Source organism: Acanthochromis polyacanthus, chromosome 15 (assembly GCF_021347895.1).
Source record: "Acanthochromis polyacanthus isolate Apoly-LR-REF ecotype Palm Island chromosome 15, KAUST_Apoly_ChrSc, whole genome shotgun sequence".
NCBI lineage: Eukaryota > Metazoa > Chordata > Actinopteri > Pomacentridae > Acanthochromis > Acanthochromis polyacanthus.
In genome coordinates, this window is record NC_067127.1 from 37,738,940 (window position 1) to 37,765,940 (window position 27,001).

Sequence of the window (27,001 nt, forward strand, 5' to 3'; positions counted from 1 at the left end):
TGGTGTGATGATGTTCTCTGGATGTTCTCCTACTGAAATATTCCTGTTCTCCAGCTGGTCAGACAGGATTCTGGTTCATCCTCAGACCTTCATGATGCATCTAGAAATGTCTTCAATATACAGCCTCAGATCATCATACTGCTACCTCCATGCTTCACTGTCAGGACCATGATCCACTGTGGTAGCCCTGGTCAGGTTCTCACCAAACATCTGGACTCCATCTGAGTTGGGCTCAGATGGAGAAAGTAGTTCACTGTCTGTGGAGTCATTTTAGGAGCTCTGATTAGTGGAACTATGACTCCTTCTAGACCTCCTGATTAGTGGAACTATGACTCCTTCTAGACCTCCTGATTAGTGGAACTATGACTCCTTCTACACCTCCTGATTAGTGGAACTATGACTCCTTCTAGACCTCCTGATTAGTGGAACTATGACTCCTTCTACACCTCCTGATTTGTGCTTTCTTTCCTCTTCCTGTGTTCAGTTTTTGCAGACAGACAGTGATCAGGTGAAATGGCTGCTGGGTAATGAAGTCAAACAACCTCAGAGTGAAGTGGAAGTCTTTTATTTTGGAGGCACTTCACATCCACACAAACACAACAAAGTGGAGCAGCTGAAACAAACTTCCTGTCCATCAGGGTTCTTCTCATCTCCTGGAGGTTCTAAAACCTCGACAGGAAGAACCCAGCGAGACTTCAGACCTGGGGGTGGAGTCCAGCTGTGATCTCCAGATGTTCTACCAGGAGAACATCAGAGTGAATACATGATGGTGAGTTCAGGGTTCTGGTGGATTTCTGGTTAACAGAACTATGTGGTTCCTACAGCAGCTGATCTCCATGATTTAATGAATCCTTTAAAGGAGCGTCTCCTCCGTCTGCAGCATGCGATCAAAGACAGGACGAGGACAGGAAGGACACCATCAGGGAATGACAGAAGACAGAATGTAGGACACGAGCAGAGCTTCCTCAGGAGCTCTTGTCATAAAAGTAGGACTGTTCGATGCGTTTGCAGAAGGACAGCAGGTTGCTGTAGCTCTTGATCCTCTCAGCCAGCTCTGAGCTGGTCAGCCTGGTGGTCAGGATGGTGAAGAGGTGACCGAAGACCAGAGCGTCCAGTTCTGTAGGTCTGAGACACAAAGACACGCAATTTAACACAATGTAGCACGATGAAACACACACTGAAACAGTTAAACACGATGAAATACTATAAAACACACAATGAAACACAGTTAAACACTATAAAACACACAAAGACATGCAATTTAACACAATACAGCACGATGAAATACACAATGAAACACAGTTAAACACTATAAAACACACAATGAAACAGTTAAACACTATAAAACACACAAAGACATGCAATTTAACACAATACAGCACGATGAAATACACAATGAAACACAGTTAAACACTATAAAACACACAATGAAACAGTTAAACACTATAAAACACACAAAGACATGCAATTTAACACAATACAGCACGATGAAATACACAATGAAACACAGTTAAACACTATAAAATACTATAAAACACACAATGAAACAGTTAAATACTATAAAATACTATAAAATACACAATAAAACAGTTAAATACTATAAAATACTATAAAACACACAATGAAACAGTTAGACACTATAAAATACTATAAAATACACAATAAAACAGTTAAATACTATAAAATACTATAAAACACACAATAAAACAGTTAAACACTATAAATACTATAAAATACACACTGAAACAGTTAAACACGATGAAATACTATAAAACACACAATAAAACAGTTAAACACTATAAAATACTATAAAATACACAATAAAACAGTTAAACACTATAAAATACTATAAAATACACACTGAAACAGTTAAACACTATAAAATACTATAAAACACACAATAAAACAGTTAAACACTATAAAATACTATAAAACACACAATGAAACAGTTAAATACTATAAAACACACAAAGACACGCAATTTAACACTATAGCACGATGAAATACACAATGAAACAGTTAAACATGATAAAATGCTATAAAACACACAAAGACACGCAATGAAACACAGTTAACACTACATAATACTACAGTGGGGATGGAAAGTTTGGGCACCCCAGGTATAAATTTGTATTAATGTGCATAAAGAAGCCAAGGAAAGATGGAAAAATCTCCAAAAGGCATCAAATTACAGATGACACATTCTTATAATATGTCAAAGTTAGATTTTCTTTCCATCATTTACACTTTCAAAATAACAGAAAACACAGTGATAGCGTCTGCAAAGGTTTGGGCACCCTGCAGAGTTAATACCTTGTACTGCCCCCTTTGGAAAGCTGAGGCCTGACAGTGTCATGGATTGTTCACAATCATCATCTGGACAGACCAGGCGAATCAGAATCAGAATGCCTTTATTGTCACTATACACTAGTACAATGAGATTAAGAGCATCTTCATTAGTGCAAGATACATGAAATAAAAAAATCACAAAAAAGATAAAAGAAAAATAATAAATAAGATAAGCTAAATAAGTTAAGTAAAACAGTATAAGGAATTTTTAAAAAAAGTGCATAGTCAGTGGAATATTGCACCGTCCATATTGCACAATGGGGGGGGGGGGGGGGGGGGGGGCATGGTGCAGCTGCCGTACCACACTGTGATGCAATAAGTCAGCAGGCTCTCAATGGACGAGCGATAGAAGGTCGTCAGCAGGGTGGGGTCCAAGTTGTGTTTCTTGAGAACCCTCAGGAGGTGTAGCCGCTGCTGTGCCTTCTTAATGATCGCCGTGGTGTTGTCCGTCCAGGAGATGTCAGAGGAGATGAGGACGCCAAGGAACCGGAAGCTGTGGACCCTCTCCACACACTCACCGTTGATGTAGAGGGGAGCTAGGTCGGTGCTGAGCTTCCTAAAGTTGACAATGATCTCCTTTGTTTTCTTGGTGTTCAGAGCCAGGTTGTTTTCTGAACACCAAGCTGCCAACTTCAGGACCTCCCCTCTGTAGGTTGCCTCATCTTCTCCTGTGATGAGTCCGACAACTGTTGTATCGTCAGCAAACTTCACGATGAGGTTGCTGTTGTGGGCCGGACGACAGTCATGGGTGTAGAGGCAGTACGGGGGGGGCTCAGCACACAGCCTTGTGGGGAGCCGGTGCTCAGTGTCCGTGTGGAGGACAGGTGGGGGCAGAGTCTCACAGCCTGGGGCCGGTTGGCAAGGATGCTCCAGATGTGACAGCGCGGAGTGGAGAGCTACAGCGATGGCATCCTCAGTGGATGCGTTTGCACGATATGAAAACTGGTAGGTGTCGAAGTCTGGGGGGAGATGGTCCTTGATGTGCTGGAGGACCAGTCTCTCAAAGCACTTCATGATTATCGGAGTGAGGGCCACAGGACGATAATCATTTGCGCTCGTGATGGGAGACTTCTTAGGTACTGGAATGATTGTGGCGGTTTTCAGACAGGACGGGATGACTGCCTGGGCCAGGGAGAGGTTGAAAAGATTCTGGTGAGGATGTGGATGAGCTGGAGGGCACACGCCTTTAGCACTTTACCAGGAACACCATCTGGGCCAGAAGTCTTCTTAGGGTTCACAGTGAGAATAGTGGTGCAAGAACTGGGTGGGGGTGGGGGCAGGGCAGGGGCTGCTGAATGTTGCTGTTGGGACGTTTCAAAGTGAGCAAAGAAGCGATTTAGCTCCTCAGCCAGTGATGCACTCAGGTCTTCTGTTGTTGTAGTGCCGCCCCTGGAGTTTGTGATGTTGTGAATGCCCTGCCACACCGCCCGTGTGTTGTTGCTGGACAGGTGGGACTCTATGCGCTTCTTATGGCTCTCTTCTCATACCCGCTCGAGCAGTCCTGTAAAGGGCTCCGTCACCTGATCTGAAGGCAGCGTCAGGGACTCTGAGGAGTGTGTGGACCTGGCTGGTTAACCAGGGTTTCCTATTTGGGAAGACCTGGATGGTTTTTTCCACAGTCACATTCCCAATACAGAACTTGATGTAGTCTAGTACTGTTTCTGTGAAAGTTCCAAGCTCCTGCTGTTCAAATAGGTCCCAGTCTGTCTCAGTGGAGCAGTCCTGCAGTTGAGAAAGTGCGTTATCCGGCCAGGTTGTAACAGTCTTTATGGTGGGCCTGGCACTACGTCTGAGGGAGGTGTAGGCTGGGGGGAGCAGGAGAGAAAGGTGGTCTGACTGGCCGAGGTGGGGGAGGGGTATGGCTCTGTATGTGTGCTTAATGTTGGAATAAACGTGATCCAAAGTGTTGTCCCCTCTAGTGGAACACTTGACATGCTGATAGAACATTGGGAGTACAGTCTTCAGGTTGGCCTTATTAAAGTCTCCTGCAATTATGTGGACACCATCCGGATGGTCCCGCTGGTGTACGTTGATGGTGTTCAGCAGGATGGAGAGCGCCGTGTTTACGTTGGCATGTGGTGGAATATACACAGCCTCACTACTGTTAGCTCTCAGTAGAAAAAAGGGCCGGCATCTCACAGACATGTACTCGAGGTCGGGGGAACAGTGCTTGTCTATCACAGTCCCGTTGTTGCACCAGTTGTTATGGACATACATACAGAGCCCCTCTCCTCTGCTCTTACCAGAGTCCTTAGTCCTGTCCCCACGTAGCAGAGTGCGGCCCGCTAGGTGATGTCATTCTCAAAGTTTTTCAATGCCCAGACTCATCTGACCTTTCTCCAACAATCAGCACCATGGGTTCTTCTAAGCAGCTGTCTAGAACACTGAAACTCAACATAGTTGACGCTCACAAAGCAGGAGACGGCTATAAGAAGGTAGCAAAGCGTTTTCAGATGCTAATATCCTCTGTTCTGAATGTAATTAGAAATGGCAATCATCAGGAACAGTGGAAGTTAAAGCAAGATCTGGAAGACCAAGAAAAATATCAGACAGAACAGCTGGCAGGATTGTGAGAAAAGCAAGTGAAAAACCCACGTTTGACTGCATGATCCCTCCAGAAAGATCTGGCAGACACTGCAGTTGTGATGCACTATTCCACTATAAAGAGATACAAATGTGGGCTTCATGGAAGAGTCATCAGAAGAAAACCTCTTCTACATCCTCACCACAAAAATCAGTGTTTGACGTTTGCAAACGAACATATAGACAAGCCTGCTGCATTTTGGAAACAAGTTCTGTGGACTGATGAGGTTAAAGTAGAACTTTATGGCTGGAATGAGCAAAGGTACGTTTGGAGAAGAAAGGGCACAGAATTGAATGAAAAGAAGCTCTGTCCAGCTGTAAACATGGGGGTGGGTCAGTCATGCTTTGGGGCTGTATTGCAGCCAGTGGCACAGGGAACATTTCACCAGTAGAAGGAAAAATGGATTCAATAAAATTTCAGCAAATTTTGGACGCCAGCTTGATGCCATCTGTGAAAAAGCTGAAGTTAAAGAGAGGATGGCTTCTACTAATGGATAATGATCCTAAACACACCTCAAAGTCCACGGTGGATAATGATCCTAAACACACCTCAAAGTCCACGGTGGATTACATCAGGAGACGTGAACTGAAGGTTCTGCCACGGCCTTCACAACCTCCTGACCTCAACAAAACTGAAGATCTATGGATAGACCTTAAAAGAGCAATGCGTGACAGACAGCCCAGAAAGCTCAAAGAACTGGAAGACTTTTGTAAGGAAGAATGGGTGAAGATACCTCAAAGAAGAACTGAAAGACTCTTACCTGGCTACAAAAAGCGTTTATGAGCTGTGATACTTTCCAAAGGGGGTGGTGCATGCTATAAACTCTGCAGGGTGCCCAAACTTTTGCAGACTCCATTATTGTGTTTTCTGTTATTTTGAAAGTGTAAATGACGGAAAGAAAATCTAACTTTATTTGACATATTATAAGAATGTGTCATCTGTAATTTGATGCCTTTTGGAGATTTTTCCATCTTTCCTTGGCTTCTTTATGCACATTAATACAAATTTATACCTGGGGTGCCCAAAACTTTCCATCCCCACAGTACAAAACACACAAAGACACGCAATTAAACACAGTTAAACACTATCAAATATTATAAAGATCTATAAATTACTATAAAATACACAAATACATGCAATTAAACACAGTTAAATACTATAAAATACAATTAAAAAACACAGAAAAACAATTAAACACAATAAAGCATTATAAAACACACAACAGAACACAATAAAATACTAAAAAACACAATAAAACACAGAAGCAGACTCAGGGTTTGTTACTGAGGGAATCAAGTTTGTATTTTGAGCCTCATTTATTTTTTTTAAATTAAACTGCAGCTGTGAAGAACTTGAAATTTTATTTTTAAAATAATGTTTGACACAAAAAGTGTGAAAATATAATCAAACCATAATTTCAAAACTACACTGTATTTTTTAATTTATTAGATGAAATTAAAACATTTCCAGTTCAATGCTGTGAAATTGTTTCTAAAGTTAGACATGATCAGTGAATCTGTAATTGACTGAATTTATCTTTGTATTTACGTGTCTAATTAAAATAACATTAAACCCTGAATCTTTTAATAAACATAAAATTAACTTTTTTAAAAAGAGAATACAAAATGTTAACATGAAAAGAAATTATAAAAAATAAGAAAAAACAACAAAATAATTACTGTTAAATCCCAAATATATGCAATTATTAGATGAAAGTGTAAAATTCAAGTTTACTGCTGTAGATTTATTTATTTAGTCAGAAGCAGACCTGAGCATCCAGGATTTTATGATGGATGTTTGGTTTGTTCAGCTTCTAACCAGCAGGTGGTGCTGCTTCATCCTCTACAGCAGCAGAATATTCCAGTAAAAATCAAACTTACTGTTTGTTGAAAAAGTACGGTTGAGTTCCAAGTCTCTGAGAAAGAGCCTGACAGCACTGACTGACGTCTTCATACACCTGAAATAAAAAATAAAAACAAGCAGCTGAACGTTTCTCCACTAATGAGGAGACGTTCCCTAAACCTGGAGACGTTCCCTAAACCTGGAGACGTTCCCTAAACCTGGAGACGTTCCCTAAACCTGGAGACGTTCCCTTAATCTGGAGACGTTACCTAACCCTGGAGACGTTACCTAACCCTGGAGACGTTACCTAACCCTGGAGACGTTACCTAACCCTGGAGACGTTACCTAACCCTGGAGACGTTACCTAAACCCTGGAGACGTTACCTAAACCCTGGAGACGTTACCTAAACCCTGGAGACGCTACCTAAACCCTGGAGACGCTACCTAAACCCTGGAGACGTTACCTAAACCCTGGAGACGTTACCTAAACCCTGGAGACGTTACCTAAACCTGGAGACGTTACCTAAACCTGGAGACGTTTCCTAAACCCTGGAGACGTTACCTAACCCTGGAGACGTTACCTAACCCTGGAGACGTTACCTAACCCTGGAGACGTTACCTAAACCTGGAGATGTTTCCTAAACCTGGAGATGTTTCCTAAACCCTGGAGACGTTTCCTAAACCCTGGAGACGTTACCTAACCCTGGAGACGTTTCTTACCTGCTCCAGTGTCTTCCCTCCCCAGCCGATGGCGTTCATCTTCCTCCGGACCTCCCACTGCTTCTGATAGGCCAGGATGTTACTGAGAGGCCACGAGTACGGACTGCTGTACCTGGGACGAGAGATCTGCAAAAACACACCTGATGAGACCCCAGCACAGGTAAAATACAGCTAAACTACAGGTAAACTATGAGTAAACCAGAGGTAAACTACAGCTAAACTACAGGTAAACAACAGCTAAACTACAGGTAAACCAGAGGTAAACTACAGGTAAAAACTACAAGCAAACCAGAGGTAAACTGCAGGTAAACTACAGCTAAACTACAGGTAAACACTACGGCTAAACTACAGGTAAACTACGAGTAAACTGCAGGTAAACTACAGGTAAACTACGAGTAAACTGCAGGTAAACTATAGCTAAACTGCAGGTAAACACTACAGCTAAACTACAGCTAAACTACAGGCAAACACTACAGCTAAACTACAGGTAAACTGCAGGTAAACTACGAGTAAACTGCAGGTAAACACTACAGCTAAACTACTGGTAAACCTGAGATAAACCTAAACCAGAGATAAACCAGAGATTAACATGAGACAAACCTGAGGTTAAGTCTAAACCAGAGATAAACCTGAGGTAAGCCAGAGGTAAGCCAGACGTAAACCAGACGTAAACCAGACGTAAACCTGAAGTCAACCTGAAGTAAACCTGAAGTAAACCTGAAGTAAACCTGAAGTAAACCTGAAGTCAACCTGAAGTAAACCAGAAGTAAACCAGAAGTAAACCTGAAGTAAACCTGAAGTAAACCAGAGGTAAACCTGAAGTAAACCAGAGGTAAACCTGAAGTAAACCATAAGTAAACCTGAAGTAAACCAGAGGTAAACCTGAAGTCAACCAGAAGTAAACCTGAAGTAAACCAGAAGTAAACCTGAAGTAAACCTGAAGTAAACCAGAGGTAAACCTGAAGTAAACCATAAGTAAACCTGAAGTAAACCAGAGGTAAACCTGAAGTAAACCATAAGTAAACCTGAAGTAAACCAGAGGTAAACCTGAAGTAAACCTGAAGTAAACCAGAGACAAACCAGATATATTTCAGAGATAAACCAGAGGAGGAACAGACCTCAGCAGCTGTAGCGTCGTCACACCACTGGACATAGAGCTGAGGACAGGAACAGGAATATCAGCTGATTACAACAGCACACAGGTTATTTATTCATTTATTCATGTGTTGTTGGCGTGTCGTTGTACGTTGTGGGCGTGTTGTTGTACATTGTTGACGTGTAGTTGTTTGTTGTGTTCATACCTCCGCCGTCAGCAGCATATTGTTGACCAGCTCCATGTAAGCTTTCATCTCGGCTCTCTGGACGTCGTCTAAACCATCACTCAGTGAATGACCCTGAAAGCATAAAACACAGAGATTACAACATTAACATACAATAAAATGTCTGCTTTTTTAAAGAATCCTTTTGACATACAAATACTCTGAAAATACTTCTTAATAATTCCACCAATCTTTCCTGTAATGACTCCAAGTTAATGCTGTAAATACACAAAACACATGAAGATATTAACAGAATTACAAAAAAGGATGTGAATTTACACATCTAATGTAAGTCTAAGTTAGAGGTTATTTCATTGTTTAAAAGTACATAACTAAACATAAATATCCTTTATTAGACATTAAAAAGTCAAAAATGATGCACATGATTCACAATATTTTTCAAATGTGAATTCACTGCAGCAACAAAAATTACATGTAACAATATTAACGTAATGTAGATAATTTATGGGTGTATAAAATAACTTGACGTGTGTCAGATCAGTAATGAAGCTCTGACCATATTTTAACTTCAGCGCTACGTCACCTTAGCTTTGGTGAACTGAACAATCGGCCCCAGCTCCGACACCACCTGGTTCCCCACATGGATAAAGGGAATCTTTCCTGAAACAGGAGCAGAAGATGGAGAAAACTGAAATTAAAAATCCATTCCTTCATGTCAGGAGCTTCTAATCACACAAAGAATCCACAAACTACACAGCCTGCAGTTCAACCAGAAACTCTCGGTGAACTCTCTGACTTCACTGTTGTGTTAATGAGCAGAGAATGTATAGGTTTTTACACAATCTACTGAGTGCAAATGGTTTATTTAGTTAGAATTTAGAATAAAGCCTTTCACTTTAGATTTGGTTCATTTTCCAAAAACCTAAAGATTATTTTAGTTTTTTACAGTTTCTGGCTGATAATTGATGGAATTGTGTTTCACTTTTTAAGACTGAAAATTTTGTCTCCTCATGCTGTAATTAACTCTCTCTATTTTCATAATTTCTACAAAAGGTTCAACTCAACTCTTTGACTTTTCAAAGTATAACATGCCTTTAAAACCTGCCAGCGGGTTGTAAAGACGTTTTACTTTGAAAAGTCACCAAAATGTCTCATTTATCAGCTTGAAACTGGAAAAACAGAAGAAAAATGCTCATATTTTCTACTTTCAGCTGGTCCTTTAATGCATCATGTGTGGTTCCTTCAGGAAAATGAACCAAATCTGAGCTTTAAATGGTGACATTTCATTAAAATGAACAACTGCTTCCATGTTTCCAGACAAGTCCTCTCTACTCTGATCATCAGCTCGAGGAGGATGCTTCACCATGCTGGATGGATCTCCAACTACATCAAAAAAGACCTTTAAAATGGTCCAAAATGACTCAAAACTAGTCTGACACGAGCTAAAATTGTCTCAAATGAGTTGAAATTTGTCTGATGTGAGCTCAAATTGGTCCAAAATGAGATATAAAGTCCAGAATTTTTAGTTTTTTACAGAATCTGGTTGAAGCCAGTGTTTTTTCTTTAACCCTCAAGCGACCAAGCTATTTTAGCGACTAAAATGACCAACTGGGCTCATTTATGACCCCGCTATATTTTACACAGGAATGTCTGCTTTAGTGCCTCTTTTTGTGCTTTCTTACCTATTCCACTCCACTGCATTTTAAGATGGATATTCTAAAGTAACCTTCTGTAATTATTCATGGCTTTAAATCATTTTTGACTCAGAGCTAAAGTAAAACCATATGAACAATATGATGCATTGTAAGAACACAATAACATTTATTTAGACACGCTTTGTCTGCCACTTCTTTTAAAACTTTATTCCTTTTGTTTTCTCAACAGTAAATCAAAAGTACATAAAAACAAAATCTACACAAACATCTTGTCTGTATGTGTGCGATGTAACATGCAGAGAAGTATTTAGAATAGGGGCGGCTGTGGCTCAGGGGGCAGAGCCGTTCGTCCAATGCAGACACTTTACCCGCCTGAGCTCCAGTGCTGCCACTTCCACTGCTGTATGAATGTGTGTGCTGTGTAATGCAGCGCTCGATTTAAGGCCGAGAGGTCCAGTCGCCCAAATGACATTTTTTGGGCCTCCAACATACGTCAATTTAGACATTTTTAGGAGCCAAAATCAACTTTTAGTGGCCAAAAAAATGAATCCTACTTTTTTTTTTTTTTTTTTTTTTGGGGGGGGGGGGGGGTCCAGTTCCTCCTCCACGTCAACTTGTTAGCTAGAGCCGCCGAGCTATCACTGGTCGCTGAGCAAAGTGTGCCTTACAACCCCCACGGCCGTGAAAAGTCACCCACGAATGAGCAGCACATTGTCCGGAGCTTCTAGCGGGCGACTGGGACGTTGACAGCCGGAACAGGTGCGGTTTGTCCCGGGCAGATGAGCGGTGAGGAGCGGCAGGTGTTAGCCAAGCAGCTAGCGGGGGACAGCTAGCCAGCCCGGGAGTCTGAGCAGTCTGTGGGGAGAGCAGCCGGCGGACCCGCCGAGTTAAAGATGACAGCTGCGGTGGCTTGGTGCTTTCCGTTCGCGGTGCTCAGGCTCAGTTGGTGCTGTCCTCCGGATGCCGCCACCACATTCTGGGCTGGTTCTGGATCCGACGGAGTCTCGCGGACTCCCGCGAGATGTTAACGATGTTAACATCAGCGACAATAAAGTGTTCAAATTTGAAATTAAATCGGCGGAAATCCGCGGAAAATTGCCATCCCTGAAACTTGGATTTGGCGGTCAGAAGTCCAAATCAAAATATTTGGGCCCCTAACCAGCGTGTTTTTTGTCATTTTTGGTCGCCAAAATCGGTTTTTAGTCGCAAATCGCGACCTGGCGGCCGTCTAAATCGAGCGCTGTAATGTTGGTGGTGGTCAGAGGGGTTGTAGGAGTGGATTGGCAGCCAGTCAGTCTGCCCCAGGGCAGCTGTGGCTAAAAATGTAGGTCTGCCAGCTATAGTGCACTGCAACACACTGAAATATAGCGATTAGAGGTAGAAATGAATAAATAAAACTAAGGCCTGCAATAGTGGAAAAACCTATACATCTTTCTGGGGTCATAAGTGACCCCAGAGAAGTTTCCATTATCCTTGTCACACCAGTTGGCCGATCTCTACAAAAAACTATGAGCAGCTGTAGGACAAGTCAATTGACAAAATTTATGTAGGAAACATTTGTCAGATAAAAGATATAAAAACGGCAAATATAATTATATGACTGGGGTCATAAATGACCCCACTCGGTCCCTTGAGGGTTAAATAACACAGGAATGAAACGTTAAAAACCTGCTGAGTGTTTCTGTTTTTCATGGTCCTGTCTGATAAACAGTAAAAGATGAGATGTGATGAAAGCAGCTACAGGTTGTGGGGTTAATATTTTCATATTTTATTATTTAAGAACTGAACTACTGACCTGAAGGAGACATGTACTCAGCGTTCACTCTGCAAACCACCTCCACAGGTAGACCACACATCCTCAGGTAGGCCTGCAGGACAACCAACAACATAAAACAACAATAACCCAACACTAACTCAGAATAACTCAACACTAACTCAGAATAACCCAACACTAACTCAGAATAACCCAACACTAACTCAGAATAACCCAACACTAACTCAGAATAACCCAACACTAACTCAGAATGACCCAACACTAACTCAGAATGACTCAACACTAACTCAGAATAACCCAACACTAACTCAGAATAACCCAACACTAACTCAGAATGACCCAACACTAACTCAGAATAACCCAACACTAACTCAGAATGACCCAACACTAACTCAGAATGACTCAACACTAACTCAGAATAACCCAACACTAACTCAGAATAACCCAACACTAACTCAGAATAACCCAACACTAACTCAGAATAACCCAACACTAACTCAGAATGACCCAACACTAACTCAGAATGACCCAACACTAACTCAGAATGACCCAACACTAACTCAGAATGACTCAACACTAACTCAGAATAACCCAACACTAACTCAGAATAACCCAACACTAACTCAGAATAACCCAACACTAACTCAGAATAACCCAACACTAACTCAGAATAACCCAACACTAACTCAGAATAACCCAACACTAACTCAGAATAACTCAACACTAACTCAGAATAACTCAACACTAACTCAGAATAACTCAACACTAACTCAGAATAACTCAACACTAACTCAGAATAACCCAACAATAACTCAGAATAACTCAACAATAACTCAGAATAACTCAGAATAACTCAACACTAACTCAGAATAACTCAAAACTAACTCAGAATAACCCAACAATAACTCAGAATAACTCAACAATAACTCAGAATAACTCAACACTAACTCAGAATAACTCAACACTAACTCAGAATAACTCAACACTAACTCAGAATAACTCAACACTAACTCAGAATAACTCAACACTAACTCAGAATAACCCAACAATAACTCAGAATAACTCAACAATAACTCAGAATAACTCAGAATAACTCAACACTAACTCAGAATAACTCAAAACTAACTCAGAATAACCCAACAATAACTCAGAATAACTCAACAATAACTCAGAATAACTCAACACTAACTCAGAATAACTCAACAATAACTCAGAATAACCAAACACTAACTCAGAATAACTTAAACAATAACTCAGAATAACTCAACAACCACCATGTGTTCATGTCATCTTTAAGCCTCTGAACTGATCATACTGCCAAAAGAAAAGGTAAAAACAGAGAGAATGTTCAGATTTTCAAACTTCTTAATGGCAGAGAAAAATGAGTAAAGATGTTCAGAGTTCACAGCGGTAGAATAAATCTACAAATAAACACAGAATGTGGAGAAAAAATGAGAATGTTGACCTGAACAGCAAGAGATGAAGCGCAGTCTGACAGCAGAATCTGATCCTCTGAGGAAACAAAAGCACAGCAGAGTTACACAATGTTATCTAAACATTACCTAAATATTATCTAAATATTACCTAAACATTACCTAAATATTATTTAGATATTACCTAAACATTACCTAAATATTACCTAAATATTATCTAAACATTACCTAAATATTATCTAGATATTATCTAAACATTACCTAAACATTACCTAAATATTATCTAAACATTATCCAGATATTACCGAAACACTACCTAAATATTATCTAGATATTACCTAGATATTATCTAAATACTATCTAAATATTGTCTAGATATTATTTAGAGACATCACAGAGCAATGAGTAAATATTATCTAGATATTACCTAAACACTACCTAGATATTATCTAGATATTTAGAGACGTCATAGAACAATGACTAAATCAGTCATTTTGCTTCTTGTTTTGTTGCTTTGTGTCTTGTTTTTGTCATTTTCTGTCTCATTTTAGTATTTTGTCTCATTTCTGTCATTTTGTGTCTCGCTTATGTCAGCTTTTGTCTTGTTTTTGTCATTTTATGTCTCATTTTCGTTGTTTACTTTCTCATTTTTGTAATTTTCTTCCTTATTTTTGACATTTTCTGTCTTGTTTTTGCCATTTTGACCTGTTTGTTTGTTTAGTTGTTTTAATGGTTTGTTTCTGGGAGGAAAACACACAGTCAAAAGAAATGCTTAGCTAGCTAGCAGCTAATGTGCATCTGTCAGGTAGACAAAGCCACAACAACCACATAAACAATATAAAACCAGTAGAGGACAGTCAAACCAGTCAGAAGGACCAGTAGAGGACAGTTAAACCAGTCAGAAGGACCAGTAGAGGACAGTCAAACCAGTCAGAAGGACCTGTAGAGGACAGTCAAACCAGTCAGAAGGACCTGTAGAGGACAGTTAAACCAGTCAGAAGGACCTGTAGAGGACAGTCAAACCAGTCAGAAGGACCTGTAGAGGACAGTCAAACCAGTCAGAAGGACCTGTAGAGGACAGTCAAACCAGTCAGAAGGACCAGTAGAGGACAGTCAAACCAGTCAGAAGGACCTGTAGAGGACAGTTAAACCAGTCAGAAGGACCTGTAGAGGACAGTCAAACCAGTCAGAAGGATCTGTAGAGGACAGTTAAACCAGTCAGAAGGACCTGTAGAGGACAGTTAAACCAGTCAGAAGGACCAGTAGAGGACAGTCAAACCAGTCAGAAGGACCTGTAGAGGACAGTTAAACCAGTCAGAAGGACCTGTAGAGGACAGTTAAACCAGTCAGAAGGACCAGTAGAGGACAGTCAAACCAGTCAGAAGGACCTGTAGAGGACAGTTAAACCAGTCAGAAGGACCAGTAGAGGACAGTTAAACCAGTCAGAAGGACCAGTAGAGGACAGTCAAACCAGTCAGAAGGACCTGTAGAGGACAGTCAAACCAGTCAGAAGGACCTGTAGAGGACAGTCAAACCAGTCAGAAGGACCAGTAGAGGACAGTCAAACCAGTCAGAAGGACCTGTAGAGGACAGTCAAACCAGTCAGAAGGACCTGTAGAGGACAGTCAAACCAGTCAGAAGGACCAGTAGAGGACAGTCAAACCAGTCAGAAGGACCTGTAGAGGACAGTCAAACCAGTCAGAAGGACCTGTAGAGGACAGTTAAACCAGTCAGAAGGACCAGTAGAGGACAGTCAAACCAGTCAGAAGGACCTGTAGAGGACAGTCAAACCAGTCAGAAGGACCTGTAGAGGACAGTTAAACCAGTCAGAAGGACCAGTAGAGGACAGTTAAACCAGTCAGAAGGACCAGTAGAGGACAGTTAAACCAGTCAGAAGGACCTGTAGAGGACAGTCAAACCAGTCAGAAGGACCAGTAGAGGACAGTTAAACCAGTCAGAAGGACCAGTAGAGGACAGTCAAACCAGTCAGAAGGACCTGTAGAGGACAGTCAAACCAGTCAGAAGGACAGTTAGCATAAAGCTCCGCTGCAGACCCAGCAGTCTGTTCAGACACTCACCCTTCAGCGGCTGGTACAAGGTGGCGTTTTCCGGCCACGGCTCTGCAGCTGTCAGACAAAAACAGAACAAAAGGAATGAAAGGAGACGCTGGATTACCAAGGTCACTGCAGCCGCTCAGCTTCTGCTGTTTAACTCTGAATATTACAGATTATTATTATTATTACAGAGATTACAATCGCTAATGTTAGCTCTGGTAATTTAAAGGTTAAAAATACTAAACTATTAAAAAAACCTTTCAGGGAGTTTCAGCAACAGAGATGAGATGTATTCTGATTAAAGGCTGCTTTATGCACAGCATAAACATATGTTCCCATTTTCAAGGATTTCAACTACACAGCTCAAAAAAATTAAAGGAACACTTTGAAAACATATCGTATATCAAATGTGGAGAGAAAAACTGGATCTTAGCATTGATATGGACTGGATAATGTGTTAGGAATGAAAAGTGTCACATTGTTTGATGGAATGAAAATTATCAACCCCCCAGGAAGGCTAAATTCAAGACACCCCAAAATCAAAGTGAAAAACTGATGTGGCAGGCTGGTCCATCTTTCTGAAATTCCTTGGCAGCAACTCAAAATGGTATTCAGTAGTTTGTATGGCCTCCATGTGCTTGTATGCAGACTGACGATGTCGGGACAAGCTCTGAATGAGACGATGGATGGTGTCCTGGGGTATCTCCTCCCAGAACTGGACCAGGGCATCGCTGAGCTCCTGGACAGTCTGAGGAGCAACCTGATGGTGTCTGATGGAACAAAACATAATGTTCCAAAGGTGTTCTATTGGATTCAGGTCAGGTGAGCGTGGGGGACAGCTAATGGTATCAGTTCCTTCATCCTCCAGGAACTGCATGAGTTCTCTTACCACATAAGGCTGGGCATTGTCCTGGACCAGAAGGAATCCAGGACCACTGTACCAATGTAGGGTCTGGCAATGGGTCAAAGGATTTCATCCTGATACCTAAAGGCAGTCAGAATGCCATTGTCCAGCCTGTAGAGGTCTCTATGTCCCTCCATGGATATGCCTCCCCACACCATCACTGACCCACCACCAAACCGGTCACACTGAACAATGTTACAGGCAGCAGAACGTTCTCCACGGCTTCTCCAGACCCTTTCATGTCTGTCACATGCGCTCAGGGTGAACCTGCTCTCATCTGTGAAAAGCACAGGGCACCAGTGGTGGACCTGCAGATTCCTGTGTTCTATGGCAAATGCCAGCCGAGCTCCACGGTGCCGGTCAGCGAGCACAGCGGGCACTAGAGGGCGCTGGGCCCTCAGACCACTCTCATTACATCTCTTTCTGATTGTTTGATAAGAGACATTCACACCAGTGGTCTGCTGGAGCTCATTTTGTAGAGCTATTGCAGTGCTCATCCTGGTCCTCCTTGCACAAAGGAGCAGATACCTGTCCTGCTGATCGGTTGAGGACCTTCTACAGTCCTGTCCAGCTCTCCCAGACTAACTGTCTGTCTCCTGGAATCTCCTCCATGCTGTTGAGAATATGCTGAGCAACACAGCAAACCTTGTATTTTTCAGTTATTTGGAAAAAATTTCTGTCACTGCAGCAAACGTTCCCGTTATTCTGGGGACGTTTGGAGTCTTTTTAGGCACATTTCCAGTAATTTGACCAAAAAATTTGAGTCATTTTGAACATTTGTTTTATAATTTTAGCAAACATTTTTTAATAATATGAACCTTTTTTTTAAAAAATTTTTGTAGGTTTTAGGTTGTTTTAGGAAATATTTGAGTCATTTTATACAAGTTAGTCATTTTAAAATAATGAATAAATACATTTAATATTTGGGTTTCTTGGAGTTTATTTTAGAAGAATCATTTAGAAAGAACAGAATCTTCATACATCTACAGAAAAATGAGCAGAAACACAAACATCAGTTCTCAGATTGATTAATGATGGTTCTGACTGATGTTTAAAATACTTTTCCTCCAAAAAAAACACACCAAATGTAGAGGTTTACTCGACCAGACTGTATTTAACTTGATTTATGGGTGGATTCTTCATCCATTAGCTCTTTTTAAAAATATGGACTGAAACTGTAAAAATTTCTGAAACATGTTGCTGAGACTATATTAATCTGTTGATATTATTAATAGCATCATTTTGGTTCCGTGCAGCTTAAAAACTGCGTTATGTGTCTTTAAACTGGTAAATAGAAGCTGTCTGTTTGTAATGTAGGACACAGAGCAGGTAAAGCAACGCAGAGACACGAGGTTAATTAGAAAAGAGATTATTTCTTTATGACTGTTTGACCCAGATAGCCGAGCTGCTGCACTAAACTGCTCTGGTGGATAAAACAGGAGCGACTAATGCCGCTGTTAGCATAAAAAATGTAGGTCAGATGGGATAATAATTATATTAAAAATTATACAGGAGCAGCTAAAGTTGCTGGTAACATTAAAAATATTGTTCAAATGACGTAGTAAATATTTAAAAATTAAATATGAGCAGCTAATGCTGGTGCTAGCATAAAAAATGTACATCAGATAGGATAATAATTATTTTAAAATTATTTAGGTGCAGCTAATGTTGCTGTTAACATACAAAAATAAAGTTTGTGTGATCTAAAAATTATAAGTAAGCAGCTAATGTTGGAAAATTCTCCTGGTAGCATAGAAAAATAAAACTTAAGTGGTCTAATGATTACTTTATATTAAATGTGAGCAGCTAATGTTGCTGTCGGCATAATAAATGTAGGTCAGATAGGATAATAATTGTTCAAAAATTACATGTCAGCAGCTAATCTTGGAAAATGCTCCTGTTAGCATAAAAATTGAAGTTTAGGTAGTCTAGTAATGATTTTTTTTAATTATACGACTAGCTACTGTTGGTGTTAGCATGAAAAAATAAGGTTTGGGTGGTCTAATAATTATTTTAAAACGAGATGTGAAAGGCTAATGATAGAAATCCTGCTGTATTCCCCATCATTAGCTGCTTAAAAATCACAAACCAACGTCAGTAAGGCTGCTGCTAGTATAAAAAAATACAGTTCAGATGGAGAAATAAATATATAAAATGATATGCAAGCTGCTAATGTTGCTGTTAGTATAATAAAAACAGTTCCGAGGGTCAAACAATTATATTAAAATGACATGAGAGGAGCTAATGCTAGTGCACAATAAAGAAAGTTTAGGTCGTCTAATAATTATTTAAAAAATAAATGACAGTGGCTAATGTTGCTGCTACTATATTAAATATAGCTCAGAGGGTGTAATAATTATATTAAATTTAAATGAGAGCAGCTAATGTGAGAAATCCTGCTGTACTTCCATCTTTAACGCTATTTTCCATCAAACATCAGAAATGCTGCTGTTAGCTCGATAAAGCTCCGCAGAAACAGCGGCTCGAGGGAATAATCTGGAAGATTCTGGAATATTTTACCTGCTAGCTGCGACACGAAGGCATCAGCCGCCAGAGACATGTCTCTGCTGGGATAAAACCACCAGTTTTTAAAGGTTCTACTGGTTTTAACACCAGATATAACAGTTTCAGGTCGAACTACAGACGCTCTAAGGACAACAGCTCACCGGTCCGGCCAGCATTAGCGTCCGGACCAGGAACTCTGACTCCGGTATTTGGTTCCACTACACCGGCACACTTTATACAAAACAATAGAATAAATGAAGTTATTAAAAAAGAATAAATTAAGTTAATAAAAAACTAAATAAAGGCTTTTATATGTTGTTATTATACAAATGTAATCAATCCGATTTCAGGAGTTTTTGAGTTCTCCTGTCAGTCAGCAGAGGCGCTGCTGCCCCCTACAGGCCGTTTACTGACACCACACCACACTATTTATTATTATTATTATTTAAAAACAATAATAATGATAATAAAAATACAAATAACAATAACAACAATAATAATAACAGTAATAATAACAATAATCGTAATAATAAAAACAATAATAATAATCATCATGAAACATCCTGCTGCTTTGTGTTAATTAATAGTTCAGGTAATAAAAAATGAAAATAGATTTAATTTTCAGAGGAAACATCTCCTCTCCTAACTTCATGTATTTTGTTATTTGAACATAATTTCATCAGAAGTCGTCACAACTCAGAAAGATTAATTCAAACCGCTGATAATTATTGAGCTCAAACAATAATTTTTCGAATGTAGGAAAATCCTTTGAGCAAAAAAAAAAAAAGATGTTTTTAACATTTTTAACTATAGTCTTTTGGATGGTTCATTGTAGTTTTATAGAATTCTCCTGTACAGAGACCTTAACTTTAACTTTAAATTAATATATTACACATATACTACAAATTAAATGAGCTGCTAAGCTACCACACACTACTGAATAATAATGACAATAAAAGTCATTATTAAAACCCATGCACAACAGACTTCTTCTTCTTCTGGGTTTTCTCCTTCCTCTTCTCCTTCTCCTCGTCCAATCAGATTTGAGAACAGCTCATCTGCCAATAACAGAGCAGCTTTAGAGCCCCGCCTCTTTTTAAACTCCAGGAGAAGATGGCTTCCAGCTCAGACAGGTGAGGACTGTTAGAACTTCCTGTGGTTTTGATGTGATGTTTGTTGTAATTAAATAAATTAAATGTGACTTTCAGGAGTTCCATCTGCCGCTGCTGGAGCCGGAAAGTTCAATAAAATCAGAAGATAAACAGATGAGCATGACTTCTGTTCAGGTTTCTGCTCAGAAGGTCTCAGGTGTGGAAGCTGCTTCTCAACACTTCATCATTTTGGTTGAGTTTAATCATGCTGCTGATTATCCTTAAAAATATGAAATGAAACTGTAAAAAATTCTAAAACAGAGTTCAGGTTTCTGTTCAAGGAACCTGCTGGCATTAAGTTATTATTACAAGATAGAAATTGTATTGTATTTTGTATTGTATTTATCATTTCATTTCAGGCAAGTATATGCAATAGAACCGCATTTTATGCAAACAGATATATTATTATTTCCGTACAGCAACTACAAAGCTACAGTAGATGTTACATACAGTAGGTTCTGATGCCTGAAAGGCCTGATTCAGACAAACCTTTAAAGTGTCAGACATCGTTTTCATGAGTTTATAGATGTCAATAAAGCAAGGAAAATAAGAAACACCTTTGATTGTAGTAGAAAAACTTGTTCCTTTAACTCACAGTAGTTCACTGGTTGAACATAATTTAATGGGAATTTGTCTGAACTCACAAAGATGGAAACTGTTGGATTCTTACAGACCTGGAGGGCATTTGGATTTCTAAATGTTTTTAAAAAAAACTTTTCTTCTCCAGTTTTCTGCTCCACATTGATCAATAATAAGCTATCAAAGCTTCCACATCAATGGTAGCATCTTTATTCCATGTTTCTGTGTTGTTGCTAACCCTACTCTAATCCATGCTAATGTGATCTTTTTCTCAGCAGTAGAAGCTAGATACTTAGCTAGCTGTTACTGCTGACCACTGATGGAAAACAGTCCAAAGAATGAGTCTGATCCTGATAATAGGAGGTAGAGTGAGACGTGAAATCAAGACAGATGGAAAATAGAAGAGAGGACACAGCTTTGCTCTACAGTTGCTCTAGTTGTCAAAAAAATACACAGATTTCATCCAAAGTGACTAAAATGTTTGTCAAACTGACTGGAATTTGTCCCAATTTTGCTCAGAATGACTTCAGAGTCATCACATTTTCCCAAAGTCTGTCTGGAATTATCCCAGAGATCACTGAAGTGTGATTTAATGGAGCTCTACTCAAAGTTTGACCTCAATAACTGAAATTTGGCCAGAAATAATTTTTAAAAATACTCAAATCTGCATAAAGACTGAAAATCTGTCCTAAATGAGTTTTGAAGAAGTTTAAAGAACATTTTTAAATTGTACATTGTGTCTTATTAGTAAATATTAATAATTTTAATGCTGTTCATGCCGTATTGTTTCCACCTGTATGTGGGTTTAATGTGGACAGAATGAGCAGGAATCAGAGTAAAAACACGTCAAATCTCAGCTTTAAAATGCTGCTGAACCTGAAACCTGCAGCTCCCTGTCAGCCCCTGAACCTCATCTCATCTTTATCTCTTTAGCTTTGTGTTTAGTTTTTTCTTTTTTTCCCTCAAACTGAGATCATTTCAGAGATTTATCTTCTTTGTGTCTCAGGCTGCAGTTCCGGGAGCCACCAGTGGGGGACATCAGTGCTTCACCAGAAGAAACATCCAGGTTTCTAAAAACACAAACATCTCAGCAGAACATCCATCCATCATCCATCCATCCATCATCCATCCATCTATCATCCATCCATCCATCCATCCATCCATCCATCCATCCATCCATCCATGATCTGCTTCAGAAGGTTCACTTTTTAATGAAGAAACCACTGCAGCTGTTAAAGCTCCTGTGACTTTATCTGCAGTCACTCAATTAAAATCTACATTTAAGAATAATCATAAAATATAAATTAGAATGTGATCAAATAAAAAAAGATTCACAGTTAGACAGAAAAAAAATTACCAAAGATATATTTAAAGAAATGTTGAAATGTGTGTTTTTGCAGACATAAATGATATTTTTACCATATCTGGACTAAAATGTTGCTGCTCTGTTAAATTAAGCTTCTAAAAAAATACATGTTTCAAATAATTTCTATTTTCTTTTGTTAATTAGGTCAGAAACTGTGAACGTCTGTCACAATGTTTGATATAAATCTCACATTATTTTGGACATATTGAGGCATTTTTACATATTTTAAGTCATTTTGTTCATGTATGTTGTGTTAAAAACTCTCCTTTCTAATCCGTGAATGTCAAAATAAAGCTGGCAGGAATTTATCTGATGTTTTCCTTTTAGCTAAATTAAATTACAGTTAGTTTTATTTGTCATCTATAAACTGTATTTTAGGTTCAGACCGTTACGTGGCTGGTTTTTGTTGATATTAATTCTGGTACCAACCTAATGACATTTTGTTGTTGTGTTTTTTATATTTGTGTGTTTTTCTGCGCTGACAGATTGTCTATGTTTTAACAGAATCTTTTTTTTAACATGCTGAAGCCACGTTTCTATTTTTTAATGCATCTTGCAGCCTTTGCCTCCCGGTTTTCTACTTTTTGCGGGGTTTTCCCCCTTATTTACGGCGCAGACATGGAGCAGCTTTTGCTTTGTGAGTGATGTCTGCGTCTCTCGGCTTCCTGATGGATCTGCTCTTCTGCACACGGAGCCGCGTCTCCACCGGATGACTCCAATTAATGGCTTTCAGCGCCCGTTTCCCTCAAACATCAGCCACTCAGTGTTTCCAGGCGCTTCAGGAGGACTTTACACCGACTTACAGGAGTTTCCTGCACACTGAGGAGTTCACACCGAGCCGCAGTCAGGCCTCGACCTGAACCTCAGGCTCCGATCTGATTTCAGGATTTAAGGATTTATGCTGCGAGAACTTTGGTTTTGTCTCCAAAAGGGAGGCGGCTCTTTAGAACGTGAACTGATTTATGTTCCTACCACACACACACACACACACACACACACACACACACACACACACACACACACACACACACACACACACACACACTCCTTTATCCTCATATATGTTCTCATTGTGCGCTGTGCGTAAAAGGCGCATATGAGCCCCTGTTCCAAAGATAAATTAAATATTTAATGTTTACTGCCACATAATGATTTTAAATTTTACATTCTCTCAGTTTCAGAAGAAAACCAGGGTAGTTTAGATTTTTTTCTGATTGACCCCCAAATCTGCACTCTGACGCTTCACGATTTACGCTGCGCCTCCCTTTTGGAGAGGTTTTGTCTCCAAAAGGGAGGCGGGCTCCTTAGAATGAAAACTGATTTACGTTCCTTCAACACACACACACACACACACACACACACACACACACACACACACACACACACACTCCTTTATCCCCGTATGTTCTCGTTGTGCGCTGTGCCTACATTGTGCGTAAAAGGTGCATATTAACCCCAGTTACAAAGATAAACAATAAATATAAACTTTTGCCACATGACACTTTTTTATATTTTACATTTTAATAGTTTCAAAAGAAAAACAGGAGAGTTTAAGTATTTTCTGACTGACCTGGAGCGGCCTCCTCTGTAGAATCACCGTTTAAATCAGAGCAAGTCTGCGATCTGACGCTTCAGGATTTATGATGCGAACTTTGCTTTTGTCTCCAAAAAGGAAGCGGCTCCTTGGAATGTGAACTGATTTATTTTCCTTCAACACATACACACACACACACACACACACACACACACACACACACACACACACACACACACACACACACACACACACACACACACACACACACTCCTTTATCCCCATATGTTCTCGCTGTGCGGAAAAGTCCCTGCTCCAAAGAAAAATATAATCTTTTATTATTTACTGACAGATAACATTTTATATTTTACATTCTATCAGTTTCAGGAGGACTGACCGGCCTCGTTGGTTCTACAGACGAAATGTTTTAAATCTGCAGGAGCTGCTCCGTTGAGCCATAACGCGCCACATGTTGGTTTTGGCTCGGCTCGGCTCGGTTCACTTTGTTTCCTTAAACAAAGATGTTGTGGCCCTCAGAGAGCCGCTCTTAAACTTTATGATACTGACGGTGGAGAGGATTGTTTTTACGCACAGCGGCTTCAGTGGAGACAAACCTTTAATGGTGTAATTACAGCACACACACACACACACACACACACACACACACACACACACACACACACACACACACACACACACACACACGTTCAGTTTGGTAGTTTTTTTATTTTATCAAAACATTTATACAGATAAATTTTTTACACAAAGTTTTTCTTTAATTATTTTCAAAATTGAGCTCAAACGTAGAAAAGAAGCTGGAAGCTGCTAAAAGAATAAAAAGTTTCTCTCTAAATAACACAATAAGTACTGCAGTAAAGCTGTCATAACAACAATAATAACAATAATAATAATAGCATATTGACTGGAATCAGCTCTGTATTGTTTCCGTCCTGAGAACAGAAGCTGCTTTAGCTCTCCATCCTCACATCAGGAATCCAAATGTTTCTGCTCCGAGGCTTTGGTCATTTTTCTTTCTGTACATGTTCATAAATTCAGATAAAACCCTGTTTGAATGTTTACCCTGTAGAACAACAAAGACCCTGTTTTCTCCTGAATCTGCTTCTATCATCACACATAAAGACGTAAAGCTGCTGCACACGTCACACCGTGATCCCCGCCTTCACAGACTCTCCACCGCCGCCGCCGCCGCTGCTGCTGCTGCTGCTGCTGTTGTTGTTGTTGTTGTTGTTGTTGTTGTTGTTGTTGTTGTTGTCCCGCCTGCTCTTGCTGCGGCCCTTGGTGTTGGGCAGCTTGTTGTCTTTCTTCCAGCGCATGCGCCGGTTCTGGAACCACACCTTCACCTGCCGCTCGGACAGGCAGAGCGCGTGAGCCACCTCGACGCGTCGGCGGCGCGTGAGGTACCGGCTGAAGTGGAACTCCTTCTCCAGCTCCAGGACCTGCTGGCGCGTGTACGCCGTGCGCAGGCGCTTCGGCTCCGGACCCACGTGGTTCGGATTCACTGGAAAAACAACCACAGAAAATAAACACTTTATTTCGACGTTTAGTTCAGTTTTTATTTCATTTCCGTTTCTGTAAAAATTAACCCAGTTCAACTCAAATATTTTTGATCTGTTTAGTTTTTACTGCTTCAGAATTTTACTGTTTTTGTTCCTTTAATCCACATTTATGGAGAACTGGGAGCTGGTTTTAGTGCCGAGCTGCAACTTTTTGTTAGTTACACACACACACACACACACACACACACACACACACACACACACACACACACACACACACACACACACACACACACTGCTGCAGGGCCATAAAACTTTATGGGGCCATAATTCTCTCTGAGTCTCACTGAGCTCGTAAATATCTGGACAACAAAAAGCGGCTCACAGATGGAGCAGAAACAGAAGAGACACATGGACAGACAGACAGACAGACAGGTAGACAGACAGGTAGACAGACAGGTAGACAGACAGGTAGACAGACAGGTAGACAGACGGACAGAAGAGGCAGGGGCTCCGGGTCTCACCGTGCGCTACGTGCACCTTCTTCATCCAGGGGTAAACCACCACCGGCGGCCGCTCTCTGCTCGCACACGCCGCCCTCCGCTGCACCTGAGGCGGCTTTCCGCAGGTCGTCCAGGCCGGGCCCTGCTGCAGGTCCCCCACCGGGAGCCGGTCCTTCCCGGGGCCCGGGCCCTCCCTGCAGGCCGGGTAGAGCCGCGGCGGTGCGTCCTGCGCAGAGGGAGGATATGCGGGTTGCTGCGGGTCGTACGGAGGCGGAGGCGGCTGCAGGTTCTGGTATCCCCCTCCGTAGCTGCCTCCGCCGTCCTGGGGGCAGTTATAATACCCCCCCTGGTCACTGAAATTACTGTAATCTTCTTCACAAGGCGGGAACTGCGGCTCTGCGTATTTACAGCTCAGCACGAACGAGTCCATGATTGATTTATAGCGCGGCTGCTGCGGAATACTAATTTTTCTTTCTGGCCCTCGGTCCGTTCGGTGTCGCCCCTCTGGCATTCGGCCATCCTGCGCCTGTCAAATAGACGGACGGCCGCGCGGGACACGTGACCCCGCGGCCAGCCAATGGGAGGCCAGCCCGGGTTGTTTATGTGGGCCGTAATGGACTCATTTGGAGAGAATGTCGGAGCCTGGAGGAGCAGGAACTCCTCCGATACCTGAACCGATCCATGAATAAAGCTATCGATCACCCCCTCCCCTGGCTGCCCCTCCCTCCCTCCCCCCACAGATGGCTGGAACATTACTGCGGCCCAAGCGGAGGCCGGCGGGCCCAGGTTCGGCCTTGTGGCGGTCAAAGGGCGGACAACAAAACGCGGCGCTGCGAGCAGAGAAAGGAGATAAAAGGCTCCGGACAGTGACTAGTGTTCGGCTTTGTTGGGCTTTGTTCGGCCTGGGGTCAGGCAGCAGCAGCAACAAATGATGAGAAACGCGACAGGGAGAGAAAAAAATGAAGCAAAATGGATAAAAAGCTGAAAGAGAGAAAATGAAAAAGCTGCAGCGACTGAAAGGTTTTCTTCATCAGTCAGGAGCTCTAAAGGATCATAAATCTGGTCCAGAGTCAGAAGATCCAGGATGAATGGATGAATCTGAGCTGAGAAGCTTCTGATGGAACCAACAAAGCTGTCAGAGTCCATCTGTCTGAATAACGTTCATCTCATTCAGTCATTCACTGCTGGATTTAGCAAACATTAAATGTTCCATTTAAATCTAAAGTCAAGTTGATGTAATTCAGAGAAATT

At 41.0% G+C, this 27,001-nt stretch overlaps 2 protein-coding genes and 1 long non-coding RNA gene across 10 annotated transcripts; all 3 read right to left on the reverse strand.

Moving 5' to 3' along the window:
• Positions 1-549: 549 nt before the first annotated feature.
• Positions 550-19,292, reverse strand: mtx2 (metaxin 2). The gene is made up of 10 exons (XM_051960127.1): positions 19,116-19,292; positions 15,716-15,763; positions 13,670-13,716; positions 12,226-12,298; positions 9,359-9,435; positions 8,797-8,889; positions 8,614-8,652; positions 7,496-7,621; positions 6,814-6,890; positions 550-1,125 (listed from the first exon to the last, which is right to left on the reverse strand). The coding sequence occupies exons 1-10, from the start codon at positions 19,153-19,155 to the stop codon at positions 966-968; spliced, it is 780 nt and encodes a 259-aa protein (XP_051816087.1). The 5' UTR covers positions 19,156-19,292; the 3' UTR covers positions 550-965.
• On the reverse strand, positions 13,737-15,680 carry LOC127537547 (uncharacterized). 8 transcript variants are annotated; one of them, XR_007947270.1, is made up of 3 exons: positions 15,378-15,680; positions 15,186-15,217; positions 13,737-15,121 (listed from the first exon to the last, which is right to left on the reverse strand). It is a non-coding gene; the product is annotated as an uncharacterized LOC127537547 (long non-coding RNA). The 8 variants fall into 8 exon arrangements; XR_007947271.1 differs by lacking the exon at positions 15,186-15,217 and adding an exon at positions 15,282-15,313; XR_007947272.1 differs by having other exon boundaries at positions 13,737-14,833; positions 14,866-14,929; positions 15,186-15,680.
• A 5,234-nt stretch (positions 19,293-24,526) lies between the features above and the next one.
• Positions 24,527-26,459, reverse strand: LOC110971596 (homeobox protein Hox-D4b-like). The gene is made up of 2 exons (XM_022221968.2): positions 25,772-26,459; positions 24,527-25,249 (listed from the first exon to the last, which is right to left on the reverse strand). Exons 1-2 carry the CDS (start codon positions 26,259-26,261, stop codon positions 24,891-24,893), a joined length of 849 nt encoding a protein of 282 aa, XP_022077660.2. The 5' UTR covers positions 26,262-26,459; the 3' UTR covers positions 24,527-24,890.
• Between the last annotated feature and the right edge of the window lie 542 nt (positions 26,460-27,001).